The following is a 23228-nucleotide window of genomic DNA, read 5'->3' as shown; positions in this document are numbered from 1 at the left end:
AGAGCATCTTGGTGCTGATGGAAGTGTATTCCTCCTTGTGCCCCAGAGGCCTACGCACCGTGAGCTGCTCTAGGAGCATAAACAAACACCTCTTGGAGAAACGTGGCATGCTTTCCTTTGATGTTGCTGCGAGGTTTTGGAGTACGTGTAAGAAGTAGTCTTCCTCTTTTTCACGCCCTCGCACGGTACAGTTGAAAATAGTTTCCCTTCTTTCCAACGATATTTGTAATATGCAGAGCGAAAGTGTTCTTTCATTTCTTCGGCTACAGTGAAGATTTCTCCTTTCAAAAGTCTTCAGGCCAAAAATTAAGTTTGTCCAATGTTGTTTTCTAGGTGGCAATACAAAGAGACGTTATTTGGCATTATGATTGAGCATAATTTCTACTTTGATGTACAAATGAGGTTCTTTTGATGTGGGGCAGTTGTTCCCATAGCAAAGCAATTCTTCAGTGCAGTTCAATATTAGCAAGCAATTGCTAAATGAATACATCTGTTTATACTACGTAGGCAAAACCGATGGTGATGCTACCTAAGTGCCACATACGCTTTATTTTGTTATCCCTGTTTCTGGTTGCTCAAAATTGTCAGATTTTGAATGCTTGGAATTGAATTATCCATCATCATTTTTCCTCGAGTCTGCTATTTATTTTACATTCTGTATTATAGAAATGTTTCAAACTTTTCCAGAAATACGTTGCTTTGTGGGTTTTTTTTGCCACGTTGTTATCCTGCCCTGCTTCAGCAAGGTGCCCGGTGCTACTTGCTTGATACGACCGGGCTCAGATGCTAAGTGTTTGGACACGCACAGAGATTTGAGAGGTGCTTCTGGTGAGGATCTTTGAATGCATCAGGTTCTCTGAGCCATCGTCATCCCCAGAGAGCACTCAGTATTTTCAGTACCCTTTAGCCCCTGCTGCCTGTTCTCCCAGACCTGAGCTGTGACAGCAGAAACTCATTTCCTTCAGCCCAGGGAAGAAGGATGGATGGATAGTAAGTCAGGAAAAAATGGTGATTTCTAGACTTCTTTTTGGTTTATTTCTTCTGGATAAGAATGAATAAGAATGTTTTGCATTTCACAGTCCTTTTATTAATGTGCCAGTCAGCAGTTCTGTGCTGAGGGAATCAAATACATTTTTGTGTTGGATAACAGAGTTTGCACAGGGTGATTTCTGCTGGAGCCAGGACTAACAGCTAGTAATATTGCCAATTTTCTCAAGGGAGGAAGGGAATTAGAAAACTGAGCTGGGATTTAGAAAAGTTAGCTTCTATTTTCTGCTCTATGGTATGCTTCCTATAGCAGTAGAACCACTGATCTTGAACCAAACTTTAATGTATATTGAAGGGATGGAAGTGGTAATATTGGAGAACCGTAGATTTAATCTTCAGCTTTTGAAAGTTTGTCTTCCCCACGTTAACTTCCTTACAGCTTTCCTTCCTGTCAAAAATACCAAAATTAGCAAAGTATTAAAGGAACTGTTAATATCTAAATACCTAAGGTATTTGTATTTAATTCTTTTTTTATTAATATTTCTGTATGAAAATATTCCGTGCATGTATTTGAAACATTTCCAGTATATGAAATGATTGTCATATCTGTTGATCTTTGCTGGAGGAAGAAGAAAAAAAAGTTGGCTTGGTTTAGACAATTAGCTTAGACGCTTATCTTAGATATTAGGTAAACAAATTCAGCTGTTAGGGTGGTGAAACTCGGAGAGGGCTTACCTAGGGCTGTTTAAAAAAAACCTTTCCTTCACAGAAGTTTCTTAAAAACAGGTTAGGTAAATATTTGTCAGGGTTGACCTCCTTTAGTGCAAAAGGTAGGACTGGAGGTCTCCTCCAAGCTTTGGTTCTTCTGATTTGGTCAAACATTTAAAAAGTGGCTGGTCAATAAAGAAGGCTTGATTCTGAGACACTTCAAGGAAAGTAGAAAATCCAGCTTTCCAATGCGATAGGTGCCAGTAATCACTACAAAATTCCTGAAATAAATAATTATGCGTACAGCAAATAAAATGCTTTTTTTTCCAATAATTTATTAAGTGACCTGGATGGATGAGAAATACTCAATAACTCAATCTCAAAATAATCTGCTCATTTTCTTTTGTATATGACCATGAAATAATTAGGAGCAAGACGGGGGAAGCATTTGGGCGAAATATTGATAAAGCAAGCACCTCGAAACTTGTTCTACTCCCTCATTTTCATTTTGCGCGTTTTCGTAGCTCTCATTCCTTTGCATTTGCCAGGTAACTGTTGGAAGAAGCTGAGGCAGTCAATCACACCACCTTATCTCCAAAACAATTTAGTAGCAGGTTTTGCTAAAGTGTAACTTGAGTAAATCAGCATTTTCTGCCTCACCATTCTCTTGCACTATTCAACAACAAATAACCTCGTGATTTGTCTTCTGAGCTTCTCTCCCCTAATTTCCTGCTTCTCTCTTACATGCTCTGAGGAAAAGTGTTTCTTCACTGAAGAGTGAATATGCTACTTACAGCTTTTTTTTTTTTTTTCGTTTTTTTTTTTTTTTTCCCTCCTTTTCTGTTTAAGCTAGAAAATGTTAGAAAAAAAAAAAAAAAAACATGAATGTGTGAACATTCAGTATTACCACTGTACAGCAGTATCTGGTGCAAGCCTACACACACATTATAATTTAATTTTAATCTGTTGTTTCTCTCCTGGTTGCCGGCTTGCATGTGCACACATGCACAAAACAGATTACTCCTGAAAGGGAACCTCTGTAGGAAAGTATTTTATTATCGCTGAATGTATCAATTAGTCATTTCATAAAAGTATTTAAAGTCAGGTAATACATTGAAATTGCAGAAAAAATATTTACTTAGAGGCAACTTTTTTCTGTCACTTATTGCGATAGACTCCAGCCACTGGAATTGGAGCAGCTTCACATGCTTGTGTTGGAGGATGGCATCTTTAAGACTGTTGCACTGCTACACAGAGAAAACTGATTATTTTAGTGCTGTTGGGGATGCAATTTGCTTACTTGTATTTGAAATAATACTACTTACCTGCAGGTTACTGCTCAACCTGCACAATTACTGCACAGAACAGCTTGGTGTAAAACATTGCTTTTGCAGCATCCCAGGCACAAGGTGATGGAAAGAAAATAAGAATTTGACTAGTAAATTATTTAACGAACATAAATTAATTTTTACACTTTTCCACTAAAATATTAGTGTTATATACCATTTTCAGATGAGTGTTACTTCAGAAGCTGTTTTATTTGAATATAAAACAAAATGAAGGTTGTAGTCAGAGTGTTTATATTGCAGGATGAAATGATGCAAATGTTACGAATTGTTCTGTTTGCATCAAGAAGCTGGTTGGTTCTCAGAAGGGTTGGAGGAGCAGGACTTTGACTTGCCAGCTGTGACAACATTCCCAGAACATGCAGTGAGTGCTGCCCTGGTCCATTCTCCTGCAAAGCAAATCGGGTTTCCTAAGTAAGGGCGAAACACCGGTGTTATGCCTTAAAAAGCTGGAAGAAAAACACCAAAATAATTATTTGGAGCGTAATCTGTTCTCTGTATTATTATTACATGACAGGAACACGGGGAACCAAGTGTTCACGTAGCAAAGGGCAGCCCCTTAGCTGTCCCATTTGCAGCGTAAGGTTATGGTTGCTGCTGCCCCAGCTGTGCAGAGGTGAGCCTGGCTGCTGATCCCCAGCATACAGTCAGAAATCCTGCTGCTGCTTCTCTTCTTTGCAGAAACTGCTCTCGGGGCACTGCTAGCCCAGTGCACACACAGACCTAAGTCCCCTGCCAAGGACTTTCCAAACCCTATCTAACAGTAATTGCAGTGCTAGCTGAACTGTAAAACTACAGCGGTTTCTTTCTGATTTTTACTGCAGTTGATGAATCAACGACATCATTCTTTGCGTTTGTTTGCTGTGTTAGTGAGTGGTAGGTGTGGTATGTTGCTAAAATCCTGTAAGTTTAATAAATAGCTTGACTTTTCATGTATTAAACTGATTCCTGAGCAAAAAGTTATATTTTAAGGTTTTCATCCAAATGAACTTTTTGCATGTCAGTCGTACACATCCAGCAGTACTGGGGTTAAATAACTTCCCCTCCAGCAGCATGCTTTCTTCTGTGCTTCTTCTAGTTATTCACCTAGCTTCATAAGCACGCAGAGTTCAGCTGAAGGTGTATGGTGGCAGTGGAGCAGAGCTGATCATCAGTCTGTGTGGAAGGAGGCAGGCTGTGTGTGGGTCCTGCTCTCAGGTTCAGGTGACAGACTGCCAAGCAGGTACTGGAGATCAGTCCTGTAACAACATCAACCTGTTCCTGCTTCGTGGTGCTGAATCGCGCTCTGGGCTGTGTGGGTGTTTTATCACCCAGGTAATCGGAGTTTATTCCCAGGTATAAGCGAAACTTAATTTGACCTCTTTGATTGCGTCTGCCTAACTGAATGCCTATTTTTCTCCTTTTTCATCATTCCTTCTTGTTGTAACACCATCAGCTTGTTAAGCATTTTACTGTGGGCACGATCGTTTAACATGCAGACATAAATTCTTTTTTTCAGAGTTAATAAAATATTGTAATGGGATTAACATCTTAATAGAAAAAATCGCTAAGGGGTAGTTTTTTTTCTTTTTCTCAGTGTGAGAAAATTTCTAGAACGATTCTTTCCACCCCAAGAGTATTGCAGATTGCTGGTACTGTCAATACTTCCCTTAAATCTTTTGTTGAGCACAATAAGCCTCCCTGTCTTTTTTTTTATGGAGAGAGTGGTAGAATTTCACCCCCCATTTAAAATGTAGATAATACATTGTTTGGAGAAGGTTGTTTGAAAAAGTGGTTTAGGTTGGAATGAATTGTCACCTAGGCACTCTGTGTGTGTTGGCTTGTGTCGGGAACTCGATACTGTGGGAAAGCTGCAAGGCACCTTCTGAGATGATGGAAAAGAAATACTGTGCTACAATTAGCTTTACTCACAAATGAGAATAGCATTTTGTTATCGTGATTAATTGTGTTTTACCGTACTCCGGGAGAATGTAAGCAATAGTAGGAGCTGAAATTCTTGAACGAGAGGGAGAAAGGAAAGATTAAGAAGTAAAAGGTGCAGAAGCAATCTTGGGACCTCTCCTGCTCTTGCTAACGAATATAAGCACAAGCTCTGAATTCAGAGATAGATGGAAGTGATAAGTAGCTCCCTTTCCAATGACTGAGCTTATTTGAACATTGATTGAGACAAAACAATTCTTGTTTTGTTAATATTACTGAAGCTTGAGCAAAAAGTTGGCATTTAAACCAAAGGCTACCTTACTGCGAGACTAGTTCCTAACATTTCAGGTATCCTTTTTATTCTGGGCTTTTAAATTGTGAATTCTCCATTGGTTTTGATTTGCTTTAAAGAAAATCCTCTGATACGATAGACCTGCAAAGCCCGTTGTCCTTTGCCTTATTTTCCAGCTGATTCCTCTTGATCTCATTCCACAGTGGACAGAGGGAGAGATGGGTCTAAAACATTTTTATGTCATTGTCTTCTGCTGTGCACAGAAGCAGGTAGGATCCATGTTGGCATTATCCTCAGCTGCTTGCACTGCCACCTCCCTTGTGCATGCTGCCTTTGGGGCTCTGTCAGAGAGCTGATACAGAAGAAAACTGACTTTTTTTTTCTTTTTGTGCTTTGATAAGTTTTCAGACTGATCCAGTTCCCTGACCTGGTTGGCAGCCAGAGAGCGTGTGCTGTCACAAGGAGCAGGTTGGGTAAAGGGAGAAGGGTTGGATTTAGCAGCTTGGATTTATGCTGGGTTAGTGCACCCAGGAGGTCCTAGCCTCTCAGACTTCAAGATCCCTGCTATTTACAAGGCAGGACAAAAGTAAGGATTGCAAATGAATGCAGCCTTCTCCTTCAGTGTGGTTGCAGTAATGCACCGCTACAGAGCCACGGCGTGCACAGCCTCCGCGGCAGCTCTCTGGAGAGCAGCTCCTAGGAGTGTGAGGGTGATAAGTTAAGCAGGTTTTCAGGGTAGCTTGGGAAAAGAAAGACTGAAAGATTAGAAATGGAAAACAAGGGGGTGCGTGACCTAGGGAAGTGTATGGAAGCGTGATGGGTGAATGTGCTTAAGATTCTTTGCAAATATTTTCAAAAACGTTCTGTTTTGCTGCGTGCCACCTCTCTGAGGCTGCAGTAATTCACTGGCAGGATGTATCTAGCTTCCTATTCCTGAAAAACGTCAAAACCTATTGAAATACAAAACTCGTTCTTATTTGTCATAAACTAAAAGTGAGCATGCTAATCTACACATTCCATTTCAGTTTGCTGCAGAATTTTTCCTGGTTTTGTAGAAAATCATACAGTGTATTTGTAGGTTAAATCTTTGGAGTCTTGAAATATCTTTTTGATGTTTTTAAGGACATAAGAGTAAATGTTTGGTAGGAAATCTTACAGAGAGAAGAAAAACAGTGGAGGGGGCTTTAAGTCTGTTCCCATGATTTCACAGATAATCTTTCAGAGCTGCGGTGAAAATAAATTTCTGATGGATCCAGCGCAGACCCTTGCAGAACTACTGCACACAAAGGAGGTGTGGACTTTGTGAAGTAGGAAGCAGTTTGGCAGAAGGTCAGGACCTAGAGGGACCACAGAGGCACTGCAGTGATGAATTAAGGAGGTTGTGACATGCTTTGCATATTACCAAGGACTGGTTGTAAAATGTACAGCAGTGAGATATGACATCCTTATTTTGTTCTATCTGCTCTTAGTTTAAAAATAAAAAGGTTTTAGCACCAACTCAGCAATCACTCATGCATGCATATAGCACAACTGTTTGTGCAGTCCCACAGAATCATAGAATCATTCAGGTTGGAAAAGACCTCTAAGATATGCTTGAGCACCTCGATGTCCTTCTTGTAGTGAGGGGCCCAAAACTGAACACAGTACTCGAGGTGCGGCCTCACCAGAGCCGAGTACAGGGGGACAATCACTTCCCTAGACCTGCTGGCCACACTGCTTCTTATGCAAGCCAGGATGCCGTTGGCCTTCTTGGCCACCTGAGCACACTGCTGGCTCATGTTCAGCCAGTTATTGACAAATACCCCCAAGTCCCTTTGCACCAGGCAGCTTTCCAGCCACTCTTCGCCCAGCCTGGAGCATTGCCTGGGGTTGTTGTGCCCCAGGTGCAGGACCTGGCACTTGGCCTTGTTGAACTTCATTCATTTGGCTTCGGCCCATCGGTCCAGCCTACACAGATCCATGTGCAGAGCTTTCCTACCGTCGAGCAGATCAAAACTTGCACCCAACTTGGTGTCATCTGCAAGCATACCGAGGGTGGATTCAATCTCCTTGTCCAGATCACTGATAAAGAGATTGAAGAGAACTGGCCTCAGGACTGAGACCTGGAGGACACCACTACTGTTCGGCCTTTCTCCAACCGGGTTTAACTCCATTCACCACAACTCTTTGGGCCCAGTCACCCAGCCAGTTTTAACCCAACACAGTGTACACCCATCCAAGCCTTCAGCAGCCAGTTTCTTCAGGAGAATGTTGTCAGAGGTGGTGGTGTCAGAAGCCTTACTGAAGCCTAGGTAGACCACATCCACAACTTGGCTTTGCACATCAGTAATCAGTAAGCTTATGCGCATCAGTGATGTGGACCAAAACTTCTGGGGACTCTGCGCACTGATTTGCAAATATTTTAGGATTTTGTGTTTCTGCCTGTTTGCTCAAAGTGCAGCTCCGTCACACTGTCAAAATGGGTTGAGGATTTTGTAATACCAATGAGAAAAATGGGAAAAATCTCTAAAACATGTATGTATATCTTTCTTACATCAGACTGACTTGAACTACCTTTACCTTGTTTTCATAACCATTCAAATGAATTAGTTTCACTCAGAAGTGTAAAATGGGATTTAAAATCCTTTGTTTGTATATGCACAGAGATTATACTAAATTATTTTTTAATTTTCCCTGGTAATATGTATTCATGCGTAGAAGAAGTGAAACTATTTTTTTTCAGTACTAAGCTGAAGTAAATGCTCTAACTTTATTCACTTATTTAGTTGTGTTTTATCTAAATGAGTCCTAGTTTTGACTGAAACCTTTCTTGGCACTTGCCATGCCCCTCAGAGCTCCTAATATTGAGAGTCAACTACTTGGCACCACAGAGAAGTGGTTTAGATCTGCATGGTTTAGTAATCAGGATCTGCACAATAAAGGTGCTGGGACAGCTTCCACAGCGTGGGAGCCCCACTAGACCTCAGTCTGTGTGGCCAAGTTCAGCGCTCCTTGTACTGATTCTCCTAAAGCAGAGGTGCTGGAGCTGGTGCCCAAACCCAGAGCAAAATGCCATGGAAGCCTCTCCCAGCTCACGGAGCTGGTCTCTCTGCTTGCCCACAGACAGGAGTTGTAGGAGCTCCTGTAACTCAATTTCATCTCTGGAAAAAGTGCACGGAGGCAACCCTGCACACCATGAGCAGCAAAAAATACATATTTTTTGTCTGATGTGCCACAGGATCTCAAAATGCCCTTGCTCTGCTTGAACACATTCCCAGCCAGGTGAGTATTTCGGAGGCAGATTGGAAGGCTGAGCACCACTCCAGATTTACATCTCCTGTGTCCATTTTCACTATAAGGAGGGTGTTGTAATTTCAGAGCCTTGGTTAAATTTAGGGAAACAGGTAAGTCACTGCTAATGGATTCCCTGGGCCATTTGCTCCCAGTTTAGGAGGCAATGCAGGCATTAAAGTTGAGGCATGGAAGAGGCAGGGTTACTGATGGACATCACATTTGGAAATTGCACCACACAGGTTGAACAGGCAGGAGGAAGAAGAGGATATGGCATTAGTAAACATAGCTCCTGAAAAACTTGTGTTTTCTTCTTATTTTAGCTTGTAACCTGGAACTTGAACGTGTCTAAGTTCAAGTCCTCAGGACCAGTAGGGGCACAACTTCTGAAGAGAAGAAGAAAACAGTGTATTTCAGCCCATCAGCAGAGATTTGTTGAATTATTTAACTAGCTGATGAAACATCTAGTTATTGAAACAAATATGCTCACCTGTAAGCAATGGTCTTTGCCCTGCATGGAGGGTCATTCTACAATGACCCAGCTTATGCCGGGCTTTCCATTGCTTTATAACTCTAATTTCATTACAGTGCAGGTTTCTGGCTCACATTCTCTCGTGCTGCTCTCCAAATGATCGCCCCCCCCCCCATTCAGAAAGGCAGTGCTATATGTACTTTCTGTTGTCTTTGATTTTTTCATCTTTCTAAATTTCACTGTTTATGGGAATGCATCTGTATACTAGAAGGCATTTTATACTATCTGTACTTTGGCATTTAATGAATGAGATCGGTATTACAGCCATAATAATTTGTGCTAAGTGGAAAAGTGAACCCGGAATCCTCAGATTATTTGGTGAAAATTAGATAATATATGCTTAGGAGTTAATGAAATCCTTTATGGGGAGAATAAGTCTAGGTTAAAAGCAGCAATGTGGGAAAAACTTAACCCTTTTCCCTGGGCTTGGAGAAGTAGTTGATAGCTGCTGTGGTTGTTTGACTCCCTTGTTCAGATTAAAAAATAAATTAAAGGAAGGAGGAAGGGAATGAAAGAGCATTTCCTTACCAGGCAGTCACACGAGCTATTGTCTGCGGGCTCCCCACCCCCGGCTCTTTCACACGGGCACACACACACACGCACACACACACACACGCATACAAAAAGCCAGTTTTGTGTAGTTCTGAGCACACAGATGTTCCTCTTGGCATCCCTACAGTATGGATAGGTTTTTTTGCAGACACAGAATGTGAGGCTTCTTTGTTGGAGACAAAGTGTTGCCTGTGGTGGGAACTGCTGCAGTGATGGGAAAGTATCGCAATGTATTGTTGGATTACTGTGTGTGTTTTTTTTTTTTTTTTCTTTTTCCAGTAGAGACAGTACATTAAAGTAGCTTTGTGGGCAGTGAATTGTTTGAGCCAAGCCTGGCTAATAACACTCTCTCCTTGGCAAGCAGTCTCACAAGGTATGGTTGGCATGGTTTGGGTGGTCACGAGGTTTGTCCCAGCCATGTACTGGTAGTCTTAGCAGCCTGATTTGATGATCCAACAAAAGCGGTCTGACTCTACAGGTAGAGCTGTAGTACTTTCAGCTCTTAATTTTAATTGTGTGAAGAGCTAAAACTATGCATACCTTCTCTTTATGTCATTTTTAGGACTTCTACTCTGGATTCTCTATGTAATGGTTCTAAGAAAATGGTTTAAAATACAAAGCTAATAGCATTAAGTGTTTGCTTGAGCTTTCATACTGAAAAGGAAATAGCCTTTTCAAATTGTTGCTTGTGCTACAGCCCATCAGAGAACTCCATCCTCCATCGGGAGCAGCTGATGCCATTGCCAACCAAAAGCTCTTCTGTTGTTGGTGGTACTGAGCAAGAGGGGCACAGACCTGTCAGCTGGGGTATAGATTAAGTTCCTTCTGTCCACGTCACGTCATTTTTTATCTCCATTCCTGGAATACGCCCAGATTTTGTCATGACTTCAACCATTCTGGTTGACAGCACTAAACCCACCCAGTAAGTACCTTTCGGTTGGAAAGGCCTGCTCACGCAGGTCCAGTTGAAAGATCACACGAATGAGGTAGATGGGGAAAAAGATGTATGGCTCCATTCCAAAATGGCCCAAGAAAGTGGGTTTGTAGATGAAAAATTCCTTGAGGAAGCTGCTTCTAGGAAGAGTTTGGAGGCACTACTATGGAGGATAAGGTTATCTGACTCTGTATGATACCCGTTAATAATTTTGCTTCTCAATGTGTTCTTCTAATGACAGAATCTCTACTTTTCCCTTTTTGCCCAGGTATTTTAAACTATCTCTAATTTCCTCACTGTAGAGAAAGATGAAATGATTTAATTTTCTGTGGATCTTTCCACAGTTATTAAAAAAAAAAACAAAAAACTATTTTGTTACTTCTTTTCCCAGCTAGAGTTCATGTTTGTATATTGCATTTAATGAGAATTCATCGGTGTTTCTCTGTTGACCAATAAGTGACAGAAGACTCGTGAGTGGTTATTAGAGAATGCCTAAGCCAAGCAAGTAGATTGGGAAGATGGTTCTCCTTATACCATCTCATGGCAGGTGTTACTGGTCCATTTCAAGGTGGTCTCCACATACTGGGTGCAGCTCTACTGCCCTGAATACACCCACTTCTTACTGTTCTTAAAGAAGATTCTGAGTGCATCACAGCATTAGGATGATCTTTGTTATTTCTAATATCTTGATCATGTCGGGTAATACCTTGTTTCCTGCTGTTCCTTACAGCTTTTTCCTCCTTTCAGTATTTCTGAAAGCTGCTTGTAGCAGTCTGTGCTCACTCCTGACATCACCATACACAGCCGGTCAGTGGCTTGCTGCCTCACCTCAGCTCCTTGCCTGGACCCACAGGATCCTTCCCAGATATTCTTTGTGTGTTTTCCTATTCACAAATGTGTGAAACACTTAAAAAAAAAAATCTGAATATACCTTTTACAAAACTGTCCATCTCCAGCTAATATCTCGAATATTTGTTACTTTTAGCAGAAAGGGAATCAAATACAGGGTTTGCACAATGACAGCTGGATGGCATTCTGCAGAGAAGCCAGCCTTGTGAGTGATTTTGCCCCATGCTTCACACTCTTCCTTGCGAGTTCTTGAAAATTGAACTGACAGTGTCAAACCATTTGTATTTTTAAGGTGCAGCTCCCCAGCAAGATTTTCATGTTGTCTCTGAATAGGCTTTTATGAACTTTGAAAGCCATTTGAATGAATAATGCAAGTGGTAGCATGCAAAGAAATGTTCCTGACGGAATCTGAAAATGTCCCTTTTGCAGGAGCACCATGACCTCTTTTTCATCAAAAAGTCTGTTCTGTGTTAGTCTGTATTGTTTATTCATAACATAGGCAGCTGAGATTGTTCTTCACACATTCAGATTAAAGGGACACTAACAAGTAATGGAAACTTTTAACAGTGTTGTCTGACGTACCTTTAAATGTGGATCCTGTTCCCTGGTATTTAAATGCAGGTATATATTCAAGATTTACACACTCAGGGATGCTCCAAGATGACCTGTGTGCCCTGAAAACAGTAAGGTTTATAATCTGTTGTTAGAGTGGTGCTTTTCCCCTGCAAGATCCCGTTTTACCTGCTTTTAACTTTGTCAGACTTTGAGCATGCTGTTGATACTGTCCGATATTCATTGCTAAAATCTTTGATTCCTTCTTCTCTGAGTACCTTGCAGTTGCCTGGGCGATCTGCATGTGCTGCATTTTACAGACCAGCTTTTGTGTTGGACTGGACCTTTGACAGAGGACAGTTGTTATGGGTAGGGGCATTATGCAGGTACCTACAGCCACAAGGAGAGCTGGGGAAAGGCATGGGACTGGGGAGGTTGAGGGGAGAGACTGGTACTTTCCAGCAATCCTTTGGCAAGGAGCAGTCCTCAGCGTGTGGCCGTAGTTGATAGATAAATGGTAACCATGTGCTAACTCCATCCAGTTCTTCCACAGCAATTGTTACCATCCCACGATTCTCCAAAATCCTCACCCAAATTCTCCAAAGCTGTATCCCTAAAACTGCACCTCCTCCAGACCCCACTCTTTCCTCCCAGTGTGTTATCTTCCCTTCCTAGAGACCCCAAAGCCATTTGTATCTGACCTTCCCCCTTCTTTAGCTCCTTACTCATCTCTCGCTTGGATTCACATGCAGCTGGAAATTCAGCTATCTCTGTCAGCTGTTCAGCAGCTCCATTTTCTGTCTGTCTGGATATGCCAGCACTCCCTGTCATTGTAACCTCCCCACCCATCTCCTGCGTCCAGCCTCTCCCAGTAAAAGAATAAATCTAGATTATGGCTATGATGGGGTTTGAAGACAAAGAAAGGACATGGAAGTACTTACTATCAGCCCAGATGGGAGCATCAGAGCAGACTTAAAAGACGTGCCTGCAAAAACCTGCTGACAATACGTGAATCATCCTGTCTTGCTGATGCTTTTCCTGCGTGACAGCTTCTCCAAGCTGTACAAGGCTCGAGGGTTGAGCACCAAGGTTCAGCAAGCTTTTAAATGCATTGTCATTGTTCCCATGCAGTAATGACACACTCAGACAGTAAGCGGGGGAAACGGTGGGGTCTGAATTTTCATAAAAGCTGTGTCTGGATTATCAAAGCCTGCTATTTTTAATCCCCTGCGAGAGACCTGTCAGGATTGCTGGTGCAAGGGGACTGGCATTGGCTGAGTGAGAGATTTGAGAAATTGCAGGGAAAAAAAAAAAAAGAGGATTGAATTTAGTTGGTAGTGGTGAAAGAAAAGGCTGTGATTGGGTAAGAAACCAAGAGGAGAGTGAGATTCGCTGGATAAATGGGCTGGGACTAGGAACGTGATGGACAGAAGAGTATCTGCTAGCGCAGGCTTCACATCAGTACTTTTTTTTTTATTCTTTCATCTTCTGAGCAGTTTGCCAGGCTTCTGGTGCCCATAAGCATGAAGGGCTATGCTTTTTGAACTGTTTTGTAGTATAACTAGGTAAATCTATTAGAAGTCGGAGTATATCATAATCTTTATTTTTTAGCATTTTGTACCTAATGAAGCAATATTTTTATCAAAGTAGTTCATTGCCTAGTTTAAACAGGAGAAAAAATAAAACAATCTGGGTTAAGGACTTGGATTTCTTTTGTTCACTTCCCTTGGAGTGACATTTGCTCTCAAGTTAAAGGATAAGTTTTACAGTGTAGACTGACAAAGTAACTGGCATAAATTACTGGTTGTGATGCCATATCCATATCTGATAGACATTCTGAGAAATGACAGGAGCCACGTTTTGCAGGTTTCATTTGTCAAAGCGTACCTCACTGTGCCATAGAGAAAAGGTTATAGCATTCATCTTTGGTGTGATATGAAGTGCATTTGAAAATAGAGATTAGTATTTGGATTCTTGCTCTAAAAATGGAATCATCCGGCCCCAAAAATTTTAGTTAATGCAAACTCATTTTTGCAGTCTGTAACAAAAAATACCAAGGAAAAAAATTGTCAGTTCTTGTAAACATTGTGTGCTTTGGTTCTTGTCTGAATCAAAGGCATGCATGTTACGTTTTGGAAGTTTGTCACCATTCTGAGTGAATATTTGGCATTTTTTACTGGTTTTGCTATTTTAAAAACATTGATGATTGGTATCATTGCAATAGCAGTTCACTGCGGTTTGCTCAGGGCTTTTCCGTGATAATCACAAAATAATTTTTGTCGGGCTTTGCATTTACCTTCTTTTAGCTGTCAGTGCTTGGAAATTTTCTTGTCCATTCACCTATGTCTGTGCCGTTTCCATTTGGTTACCAGGTGCCTCAATAGCCAGTGGAAACCCAGGGAAGGGCAACAAGGTCCCTGAACTTTGAGTCCCACAGGGTGAAGATATTCAGGGCTTGACCAACGCGCCATGGTTTTGGGCAGCTCCGTGAGCATAAATGGAGATAACACTTCACCACTAATGATAAGTGGTACCCCCAAATTCTGCTATTTTTGCCAGTCTGTTTGGTAATTATCTATACTAATTGCTAGTAATTTCAAGACCCTGCAGTGACTGTAGTGTGCTTGTGAATGTTTCTGCAAGCTCTACCTTGCAGAGGTAGAGCTGGTGGCCAGGAATACTGGCAGGTGCTCCAGAATGTTTTTCACACCTCAGGATCTAGCTATTATCCCCAAACTTTTTTTTCTGGTGTTCACTTCAAGTTTTTGCTTGGCAGTGACCAGAACAAAATGGGGTTTGCCTGTGAACTTCCTCAGGTACATAAAGCACTTGTTGATTTGACAGTGCTTGCTTCAGGCTCTACTTACATGCTGTTGTTCAAAACCACAAGGTGACAGTGACTTGTCTGAGCTGATGGTTTCATTCAGGTTTACAGTATTGTAGTAAATGTTGCCAAGAACATGAGATCCTTTTATCTAGCAGAGTGTATATGTGTATATACATCAGCATATAGCTTTTTCCCTTGTAAAAGGATGGTTTTGACACGTTTATCCTGACACATGAAGCAAAAATATTCTGGTAAAATACTAATCAGGTGTCACAAAAAAGTAAACGTTCAGTAGAAATGAGGGCATGCTTTCTCGCTTAGTTCAAGGAAAGTTGAAAACAAAGACTGGGAAAAAAAAAAACAAACACATGAAGTGGCAGTGGGCTGGTGAATCACAGGAAGAAAGGTTGTATTTTCAGACGGAATATCTGCAGCAACCTCGGAACATTTTTGTGAAATGTTTATTTGAAGAAAACAGGGATGCTTTGAAAATCCTATGTTGAGAGTCCATCCTTCTTTTGAATGACTGGCTGTTGTGATGATGAATCACATGTGAATGGAATTTAAGCCAAAGGAGACCCTCAGGTTATCTCTCTGGACTTCACTGCATCACAAGATGTTACATTTCAGCAGGTTGCCCTGAACCGATGTAAAGCATTTGTTTTGGCATCTCGTTGGCTGAAGCCATCAGGGGCTGAATAGCTTCCTTGTTTTGTGTGTTTTTTTTGCTTGTTTTTATTTTTGTTTTCCCCATGTATTTATTATTCCCCATGTATCAATATTATTGATAAAGTAGTGATTCTAGTTTGCATTTGTTTGACCTCAGTTTCCTGCAGTTATATGTATTTTTCCCAGATAGATTTAAGCATGTTTTAATACCAGTATTTTCCTTCAGTAAAGGAAATCTTCAATCTTTCTAATAACTTAACAGGTCAAGATCTCTAAGTGGTTATTTAGTTTTCTACGCATTCTTTGTCCTGTCTTTAGTAGCCCTTAAGGAAAGGTAGGCAGCAAGATACTATACATTGGTATTGTACCATCTCGTGCTCTGCTCAAGGCAGAGCTCATACTACCTCTCTACATTCACTTTCTGCAACCTTGTGCATACATATGAAGCTAATTTGGGACCTTTTTGCCCCAACAAGCCACTGTACCAAGCTGTAAATTGCTCTGTAAAACTGTGCTGCCTTTGCCTTGCAAGCAGTTTGGTAATTTTTGTTTCATTCATATTTCTGAACAAGAATTTTGTTTTGCAGTGAGGAGGGTGGTGGTCGCTTTTCTCAGGTGGCAAGTGATAGGTTGCAAGAAAATGGCCTCAAGTTGCACCAGGGAGGTTTAAATTGGATATCAGGAAAAAAAAAAAATCACAGAAAGGGTGTTTTTTGCATTGGAACATGCTGCCCGAGGGAGTGGTGGAGTGCCCATCCCTGGAGGAATTTAAGAGATGTGGCATTGAGAGACGTGGTCGTGGTTTAGTGGTGGGCTTGGTAGTGTTAGGTGGTAGTTGGACTTGATGAACTTGAAGGTCACAGAAACAAAACCTCTTGACTAATAGATCTGAAAACACATTTTGAAGTTCTGATAGTATGAAAATGAAAGATTTTAAAGCTTCTTATAGCATTCTTCGGGAGCGCTGTGGTTCAACTCTAGCTCTGTCTTGGAGTGTTTTATATTAATATATTTTGTGTAGAAGATAATTTAGAGATTCCTTTGATTTCCGTTTTGGAAAGCCATCATTAGAATGTGTTGGGAGATGTTAAAAAAAAAAAAAAAAAGATGCAAAATGCAAAAATGTAAAATAATCAAATTAAATTTCTTTTAATCATGCCCGTAGCATAGGAATGCAAAACCAGGTTTTATAGCTGCCTTCCTGTTCCCTTCAGAGGGGCAGGCTTACAAGGGGTCGGATGGATGGTGTGGAGGAACGAACGGTGGGTGAGGATGGTTGTAGCATGCCCTGGATTTATCTTTGAATTTCACCACTTACTGTTCCAAAAAAAAACCAACACAGTGAAAATGGAAAAACAGTAATGAAATAGAAGGAATATAAGCTAACATACTCCTTTTGTCTTTCAAAACTGCAGCCCTGTATTTTTATGATATGAAATAGAGGATATGTGTGAGTGAATTTTTAAAATGAGTGAGAAATACTAGGCAAGACCTGGTGAGGCTCAAAAATTTCTGCAATTTTATTCTTTTTGAAGCACTGTCCCCAAAAATGAAAGGTTTATTACTTTGAACTTTAAAATAATAACTTGTGTAGTTTTAATAGAAAAAGGACTGCTTGCTAATTTGTGATCACATGCAGCATTAAACATTGGATAGTTTGACAAAACGCTTTAATGTTTGCACCTGTAATTTAGAGTTTGAATAAAATTCTTCATGCCATTTAGTAATGAGGATGCTTCCTTGACATGTGAAATTGCACACCTGCAAAGCTAGTGTCCCATTTTCATGGTAGCAAATGGTATAATTAGGATCAAAAAACATTTTTAGTTATAGCCTCCTCATTTTTACATGCTCATTGCTTTCTAAGTTAACTCCTTTGGTAAACCTTTTGCTGGAGCCTGAAATGACTTATAATTTAAAAAATGAACATTTTCCCCCCAGCCTTCTTGAAAGTTAGCAAGAGCTGAAATATGTCATTCCATATTCTCCCTTTCCAATCTCATTATGTAAAAATGCATCGTCTTATTTCTTGTTGTTGTTGTTTATACATATGTTTTAAGGGGACATATTAAAATGGCTTACTTTGTAAAAAATACAAGTTGAAAATCTTGACTGTAGAGTTTTGTGGGTTTGGTGATGTTTCATTTAATTTATTAAGATTTTACGAGATGTAAAGCTCCAGTGCAGAAGTGAAAGGATTAGGGTAAAGACCAGATGGCAATAAAAGGGATGTAGTCAGTCAGAAGAAAGCTTCCATGTTGCTTAGGTTTGGAAGTATACACTGTATTTATTGTATGTTCAGGAGGAAAAAAAAAAAAAAAAAGCAAAGATAAAAGGCCCTACATTTAATGGAATTTTAATGGAACTTTATTTTTTTTATTTGCTTTTAAAGTTTCTTTAAGTAGTGTTCACAAAGCTGTACTGTATGTTTTCTCTGTGCTCCTACGTACTGTAATACATTGGTGATGTGTGGCTGTATAGACTTGTGGTTCAAAGAAGAAAACAGATTTTTGTTTTGCGTCTTCTCAAATTCTCCACAACAGTCCAAATGATGCAAAGAGCACTGAAACAATTATTTGGGTTGCCTCCAACTTAGCTGTAAGCCATCTTGTGGAAATGGACACTTGAGAAGAGGTGTGCCATTGTCCCCTGCAGTTTGCCCACTTGAGGACAGATGGAGAGAAGCCTGTGAGTAATTGTTCATATGACAGAAAGCTTTTTGTAGCCCATTGATCCTTGGCTTAAATTCAGTCGAAAGTTTCTGGCAGGTGCTCCAGTGGGTGCCCACATCTCTACTGACCCTGTATGGGGTCATGGCTTGGCAGCAGCAGTGCTGGGTTTCCACCTCCAAGGCTGGGTCCCTCCAACCACAACTGGCATTCCCAGAGTTAGAAATTATAGCTCTTGTTAGGAAATGATGAATTAGTGAAAAGAAAAAATTGGCTGCAAGGTCCCAGTGTCTGTTTATATTTTCAAGGATGTCTGTGCAATAAAATTGGGCTACTGCTCCTAGGTGGTTAGGATGTTGATAAAGCATAATTGATAGCAAGGGGATTCAGAGACCACCTGTGCTCTGGGATATTGCCAGTTAGGAGGAAGGAGAGAGGAGAAATGCTTTCTCACGAGGATGTGTGTTATGTGTAGAAATGTTGTAGAATATCGAGTTTGAATGAAATATCTATCCCAGGTGCCTTACCTCCATGAATTCAATTCTGCTACTCCCTTCTGCTGACTGTTTTATAAATAAGGTCTGTAGAAGTGGAGAAAGGTTTGACTCTACCTGTAAAATATTTTTAAAAGTTAAAAATATTTTTTTAAGTTTTTAGAATATTTCTACGCCTTGTCAACCAAACTATTTTTGTTTGCTTCAAAGTGAGTTTAGTGCTCTTACCTGCCAGTAGGAAGTGGTAGAAGAAATGTGTGTGCACCCTTGACAAACACCATGCTTGGGGGTTGGGGGAAGGTTAATGGTTCCTGCTGATGGTCATGAGATAGGATGATGTTGAATACCAGCATTGTTATTTAAAAATAAAGCAAGTCCTTTTGCAAAATGCAGTAGATACTTTCTTTCCTTTCCCACTAGTGTTCTGTGTCTCCTAAGACATTCTGAAAATAATAAAATGCCTGCTTTGTTTCTGGGTCCTGCTTAAAGCTCTGCTTTAAACATAGGATAATTTTGTCTGTTTTAAGGATAAATACCTTTGTGGATAGAACATGATTACTATGCGTAGAGCAACCTATCATTTCATATTGCTCTAAATGTGGTGGATAGACCACCACTGCAAGTTGTATTCGTGTTTCTACTTTTCCTACATCTTCCACTTCTCGTTTATTCTAAAGTGTTTTAGCTCTAGGGAACATCTGTCACAAAACCAAATGTTTATATTCACACAAATTGGCAGTTGTGTCAGCTCCTTAAAGTGATGTTCTTCAGGATCTCTGTAAGCAGATGTGCTGTGACTGGAAAACTTTCTTTAGTAATTGAGTTACGCATGATTAAAGTTATCTGGAATCATTTTGAGTTACTGAAGCAACATTTAAGATTGTGGTGCTTCCTACAAAAATACCATTCCTTGGATTTTGCATTACAAATATATGCTAATGTCTGGAAACTTGAGCAAAGTCCCCAGCAAACTACACAGTCCCCTGCAAACTACAAGAAAGTCTTCATAATGCTCAAATGGGGGGAGTCATGCTTGAGATCAATAATTTATTATTAAATTATTTCTAATATATAAAATTCTAAATTATATCTAATTTATTAATTGTGAGAAGAACAGGTTTTGCAGATTTCTCTCATTGGCTTCCTTCATTCTGACTAGCACTTTTAGATGTTTGATAAGAAAAAAATAGTTTCATCTATTCACATGGGCAACACTTACCCTTATAGTCAAGCAGCCAGACCCCAAAAGGAGCTGTTGTGTGATGAAAGTAATATTTTGTATTTCAGTTGCAAATAACTCAGTATCTTCCCCATTCTACATATTCACATATAGACAGGACATCTAATTCCATTTAAACCTCGTTGAGTTCAATATTGCATAGAAGAGTGTTGGACTCTGAAGAGAGATTTCACAGCAGCATTCTGCTTTACATCATTGGAGAGCTGTTTTTCCTGTAGAAGGTGGGGAGGAAGAAGGAGAGAGGCAACTGGTCTTTAATGCTTGTCACAAGCCCACTAGTTCTAGTATTAAATTTTATTAGGTTGAAAACATTTCATTTTTTCAAAATAGCACAGAACGTTGTAGGTTACGGCTCTAAATTCGGTGTTACTCAGGCATTATAGCAGTCTTTATTTTTCAATGATTTTTTTCTCTTCTGCAGCTCTCCTCTGTATACAGTTTCCTTCATTTCTGGTCTATTTTCTTACACTGTTTTCAATATTTTCTTGTCACCTGCTTTACCATTTATTCCCTCCCTCGTATTTTCCTAAGCCTCCTTTTTGTATTGTTACAAGCTGCCTGCTCCCTCTCTTTTCTGTTTCCATAGCCCATTTCTCCCTCTCAGATTTTCTTCTCTGCTTTTTCTTTTGACTTCTCTCAAAAAAAATAAAATATATATTATATATTATATATATTATATATATATATATATATATATATATATATATATATATATATATATATATATATATATATATATTAATTGGTCTTCTCTCATGCCCCATCCATTCCTTACACTCATAAATAAAGGCAGAAAAGTCTGGTAATCTATGTCAAAGACAAAGATATGTCAAAGATCATGCTAAGGCAACCCAGCTAGCCAGCAGCTGTCAAAGAAGGTAAAGTTTGGATTCACACTAGAGAATTTTCTGTATATTTCTCCCATTTGCCCAAATGGCTAAAAGTCACTAGCCAGTAGGTATCATTTAAGGTTCTTCATCATTGGCTGCTGGAAGCAGTGAGTAGCTTTCCTCTTCATTCACCTTATGTCAAAACATCCTGACTTCTTTGGGGAACTTTCTCTTTTAAGTAATACTAACAAATCCCAACACATGCCTTCCATATTTAATGTCTTGCACATTGTCTTTTAATTTTGTTTTGCCTTTGTATTATTATTCTTAAAAGTCACGTGTCAGCTTTCATGAATTATTATCATCAGTTGTGTAACCGTGCTCTTTTGAAATGCAAACACAGAAAAGGAGCAGAACCGATTGTTTCCAGCTATTGGGCTAACAACCCCCATAAGCTGTTCTCTGGTTTTAGTACCTGTGGCATACTCTTCACTGCAGCATTTTTCTTTATATTTTGGGCAATTAAATGTTTTCAATTTCATGTTTTTAAGAAAGTGTTTGGGATTTCCACTGTGTTGATTCATGAAGACCATCACAGGATTAATTGGGACTGGGTTTCAGAAACTCTCTCTCGCTCACTGAAGTATCCTGTGTAGCTACTTGCTTAGAGTTATCAAATGATCTTCCTTTGCTGTTTATAACATAACTGAGTATTTTACATAGGATTAAGCAAAATAATATAAGATAGAATAGTCAGAAAATGAAAAAAAAACACCAAAAAACATAGTCAATCTAGCATCTTGGTCCCTTGGTTTGTCCAGCCCAGAGCAGAGCAGGCTGAGGGGAGGCCTCATGGCGGCCTGCAGCTCCCTCAGGAGGGGAGTGGAGGGGCAGGCGCTGAGCTCTGCTCTCTGGGGACAGCAACAGGACCCGAGGGAACAGCATGGAGCTGGGACAGGGGAGGGTCAGGCTGGGGGTTAGGGAAAGGTTCTGCACCCAGAGGGTGGTCGGGCACTGGGACAGGCTCCCCAGGGCAGTGGTCACAGCACTGAGCCTGCTGGAGTTCAAGGAGTGTTTGGACAACGCTCTGAGACATAGAGTCTGATTTTGGGGTTGTCCTGTGTAGAGCCAGGAGTTGGACTTGATGATCCTTGTGGGTCCCTTCCAACTCAAGATATTCTATGATTCTACATGTATAACGTAAAGGGCAAAAGAAATTAAAAAAGAGTAGAACAATAAAACCCAAAGCTGTAGGAAGAATGTTTCGTTACAAGTGTTGTACAGCAATTCTGGGGTTTCTTTTTAATAATACATGGTAAAAAACTTGCAGATACTACCTCACTTTGGAGGAGGTCATAAGACAAAAAAAGTGATCTTGCCTGAGGCCCGGAGTTGGGAATATAAACCAGTCAGCCGGCGTTATGCTTCTTTGATAATAGCAGTGTCACCAGTGATCTAATAATGGCTTGTCCTTCTCTTTAATGACGTGTTGCCAAGCAGATAATCATGTGTATGATGCCAGATGATACAGTAAAACATCCTTATGGAAGACACAAACAGTTTCCTATACAATAACTACCCTTCACTGGGATCTGGTGTTATCTGCTCTTCCTTGGATGGGATTACATCAACAAAGATTGGCTCTGCAGTACTACAGAGTGTGTCCCAGCAGATTCTTGCACAGGGTTATTAACATATATCAATTCAGTTTCTCAATCTTCTGAGTGTGTAAAGCTTTTCTGTCTAGTACTTGTCTGTCTAGTACTTTCCTTTTGTTGGAAGCTGTTTCAATGGCAAGTAATGTTTGAAGAATACCATATGCATGACAGTAAATGGTTTTAAAAAGATGTAAAACTAAACACTAATGTTTTGGGGAAACTCAGAATTTAGTATGTTTTTGTATCCAAAGTTCAGTCTTTTAGTGCTGATGTGTTATATTTCAGTCTTAAGTTCCATTACAACATGTTTTTTATGGGGCTGCTACTTCAGTCTGTAGAAAGGAGAACAGCCATAGAAGATTAGAAGATGCAAGACTGTTGCTTAACAAAACTTACCTTTTTCTCCTTCTCCCCTTTTCTTCACAGCAAATACCAGAAAGGAACTCGAGTACGCCTGAAACTGCTGGACCTTGAGCTCACATCTAGGTTCTTGGGCGCAACAACTGATACAACTTTGCTGGAAGCTGATGCTGTCCTTTTAGGGCTTCTGGAAAGCAAGCAAACAAAGCAAAAGGAGTAAATTTCATATAAATAAATACATTTTGTGCTCTAGGACAAATTAAACAAATGAAATGTTCCCTCAGGAAGGAAATGAAAAGTTTTTTTTTTCTGGTTGGTTATGTAAATAGTGAGATCAATAAAAGACAATAAGCACATCATATTTGCTTCTTACCTTTTTTTTTTTTTTTTATTCACCCATCTTTCTAGCCGTTTGCCTTTGTAATTAAATGTGGAAGGTTAACTAAGCTTCTCCAGGTAATAATAGTTGAGTGTTTCCAAATTCTGGCTTAAAGAATTCCGGAGTTAGTCTTCCCATCCCCAAGGCATGTTGATCTAAG

At 40.1% G+C, this 23228-nt stretch overlaps 1 protein-coding gene across 1 annotated transcript in view; it reads left to right on the top strand.

Annotated features, from left to right (window-relative positions):
• MRPS28 (mitochondrial ribosomal protein S28) overlaps positions 1 to 22931 on the top strand; it is a 76882-nt gene extending 53951 nt beyond the window's left edge. Inside the window, exon 3 of the mRNA XM_032181142.1 lies at positions 22756 to 22931. Coding sequence (XP_032037033.1) covers positions 22756 to 22909 — 154 coding nt within the window. The 3' untranslated portion in view covers positions 22910 to 22931. The remainder of the gene's footprint in view (positions 1 to 22755) is intronic.
• Positions 22932 to 23228: the final 297 nt, after the last annotated feature.

Source organism: Aythya fuligula, chromosome 2 (assembly GCF_009819795.1).
Source record: "Aythya fuligula isolate bAytFul2 chromosome 2, bAytFul2.pri, whole genome shotgun sequence".
In the NCBI taxonomy this organism is placed as follows: domain Eukaryota; kingdom Metazoa; phylum Chordata; class Aves; order Anseriformes; family Anatidae; genus Aythya; species Aythya fuligula.
This window is presented reverse-complemented; position numbering and strand designations above follow the sequence as displayed.